The sequence below is a fragment of the Echinops telfairi genome, unplaced genomic scaffold (assembly GCF_000313985.2).
Source record: "Echinops telfairi isolate 266 unplaced genomic scaffold, ASM31398v2 ScPeMD7_70;HRSCAF=299, whole genome shotgun sequence".
Taxonomy (NCBI): domain Eukaryota; kingdom Metazoa; phylum Chordata; class Mammalia; order Afrosoricida; family Tenrecidae; genus Echinops; species Echinops telfairi.
Genome location: NW_022103968.1, coordinates 62,530,986 through 62,533,188, shown reverse-complemented (window position 1 = coordinate 62,533,188; position 2,203 = coordinate 62,530,986). Strand labels below are relative to the sequence as shown.

Below are 2,203 nucleotides of genomic sequence, written 5' to 3'. Positions count from 1 at the left end.
GGAGCCTCAGATCAGTCTCCGCTCACGTGTCAGGCGTGGACAAGCCGCTGCATCTCTCCATGCTTCAGTCTCCCCAGCTTTCCAGCTGGGGGGAACATCGAGAGCTCCCCGTGTTCCCGTGGCATTGTTCCCAATGCCCTGCCAGATACCTCACCCGCTACAGCCGGAGTCCAGGGGAGGCGTGATCTTGGTGGGTGGGCCAGGGGGAGCTGGAGCCAGGGAGGGGGCATGGGCTTCCTTCTATGCAGCCCACCCAAGCCCCACCCTCGTCATGCCACAAGCTGCAATGAGGGCAGATGGGCATGACGTGGTCCGAAGAACCCTGAAGACCACGAAGGGCTTGGGGACAATACTCAGAGGGCCAGAGCCCGGCCAGTCACAGGTTTGGCCTGACCTCCAGGCTTGATCAAGACGTTAGGGACCAGAATGGGTACCCTCTCATGTCTCCTGGTCCCTACGAAGGCACTTCAAAGCCTACCCACCTGATTGTGTGTCCTGTCCCCAAAGTCCCATGGTCCTTCTTGCTAATTAGAATCTCAAACCTTCCCCAGCGGACCCCAGAGAGAGCTCACCCATGCCCGTGCCCAGCCGCTAGCCTCCACCTCCACCTGGTAGGCAGCACACACCTGGCCCCGGCAAAGACAGTACCTTGCATACCTGAGGGCCCAAAGTTCTGCCGCGTGAGGAAGACGACGTGGTCGTGGTGCTCGGCGTGGTCAGGGTCCTGGCGCTGTTGGGAGTGTGCCCAGCGGCAGACCTGCTCCAGGCTGCGCGAGGGGTTTCCACGCTCGATCAGGCTCAGGGACTGCAGGGGCCAGGAGGTGGTCATCACTGGGGAGGAGCAGTCAAGACCCCCAGGGACCACAGGGGGTACCCAGGCCGCTCTCTACTGACAGACACAGGAGAACTGTGGGCCCCGGTGGGTCTCCCAGCTGTCCTGACACAGAGACTGTCTGGTTACCACCCTACGTGGTCCTCCTTCCTTCAGGGAACCGGGACCGAAGGTCCTTGTTTCCAATCCCCTGGCCCACTCTCCAAGGCTGGCCTTGTTAGAGACAAAACACGTTTGTGATCATTGAAGAACATTAACCAAGCATCTCCTCTGTACTGGCCCTTGACTTCATCAGTCCTGCGGTCACTCCCATTTGGGACAGGGTATGGGCCTGGGCTAAGCTTGCAGAGCCCAGGGGCCAGCGTTCAGCCAAGGTGCTTTGTCTCCTCACTGGCATTCCCTAAGCCCCACATCCCCAGCATTCCTCTGTGAGAGAGGGCAGCGTTGTCACTTCCTCAGGCTGGAGGGCACCCACAGTCCCTCCTCACCAACCCCCAGTTGCCTTCTCCACTGGAGCCTCGGGTCTAATGGTCTTAGGGTTCTGATTCTTAAGCCAACGAGGTTTTCCTAGCTGCTGTCCACTCTCCCACACACCCTGGCTGGTGTGATGCTCTGGCCCCACGCCCTCCTGTCGCCAGGGAGTATTACCTGGCGGTAGCCGACCATGATCAAGCGGACAAGGGCGATATTGATGTGGACCCCCAGAGAGTCATCATGGTATATCTCATCTACCTGGAAGGAGAGCAGAGAACGCAGTTGAGGGGGAAGGAAACAAGCATTCACTGAGGGTCTCCTGTGCACCACACACTGTGCTAGCCAGACGCAATGCACTCCATCGCGTCCCCACATTATCTCATTTCATCCTCACGTGACTTTACAGTGTTGGGGCACTAACCATGCAGTCCACAGTTCAAACCCACAGGTCACTCCTCAGGAGAAAGACAAAGCTTTCTACTCCCGTAAAGAATTAGTCTCAAGGGATGGTGGGAGAAAGGAAGGAGTAGAGAAGGAGGTTGGGGAGGAACTGACCCAGGGACAAGGGAACAACAAGTGAACTAAAATCAATGGAAAGAAGGGCATAGAATGCCTAGTGGGGCTTAATCAAGGGCAATGTAGCAGTGAGGAATTACTAAGCCTGAACGAAGGTGGAATATGATGTCTAAATTATAGAGATCTAAATACAAGCATGTACATATGTAAACATATTTCTATATAATGACAGGGAAAAAGATCTATGTACATATTTTAAAATGCTAAGTATTAAGGTTGCAGACAGACATTGGGCCTCAAGTACTCCCTCAATGCAAGAACACTTTGTTCTAATAACCTGGCATTCTGTGATGCTCTCCTTCCAGACTTGATCGCTGAAGA

The 2,203-nt window shown here is 55.3% G+C and overlaps 1 protein-coding gene across 1 annotated transcript in view; it reads right to left on the bottom strand.

The window, feature by feature from the left end:
• ADAMTS14 (ADAM metallopeptidase with thrombospondin type 1 motif 14) overlaps positions 1 to 2,203 on the bottom strand; it is a 134,754-nt gene that overhangs the window by 29,632 nt on the left and 102,919 nt on the right. The window contains exons 6-7 of the mRNA XM_045291686.1: positions 1,481 to 1,564; positions 658 to 805 (exon numbers count right to left, since the gene is read on the bottom strand). Of these exons, the coding sequence (XP_045147621.1) occupies positions 658 to 805; positions 1,481 to 1,564 (232 nt within the window). The remainder of the gene's footprint in view (positions 1 to 657; positions 806 to 1,480; positions 1,565 to 2,203) is intronic.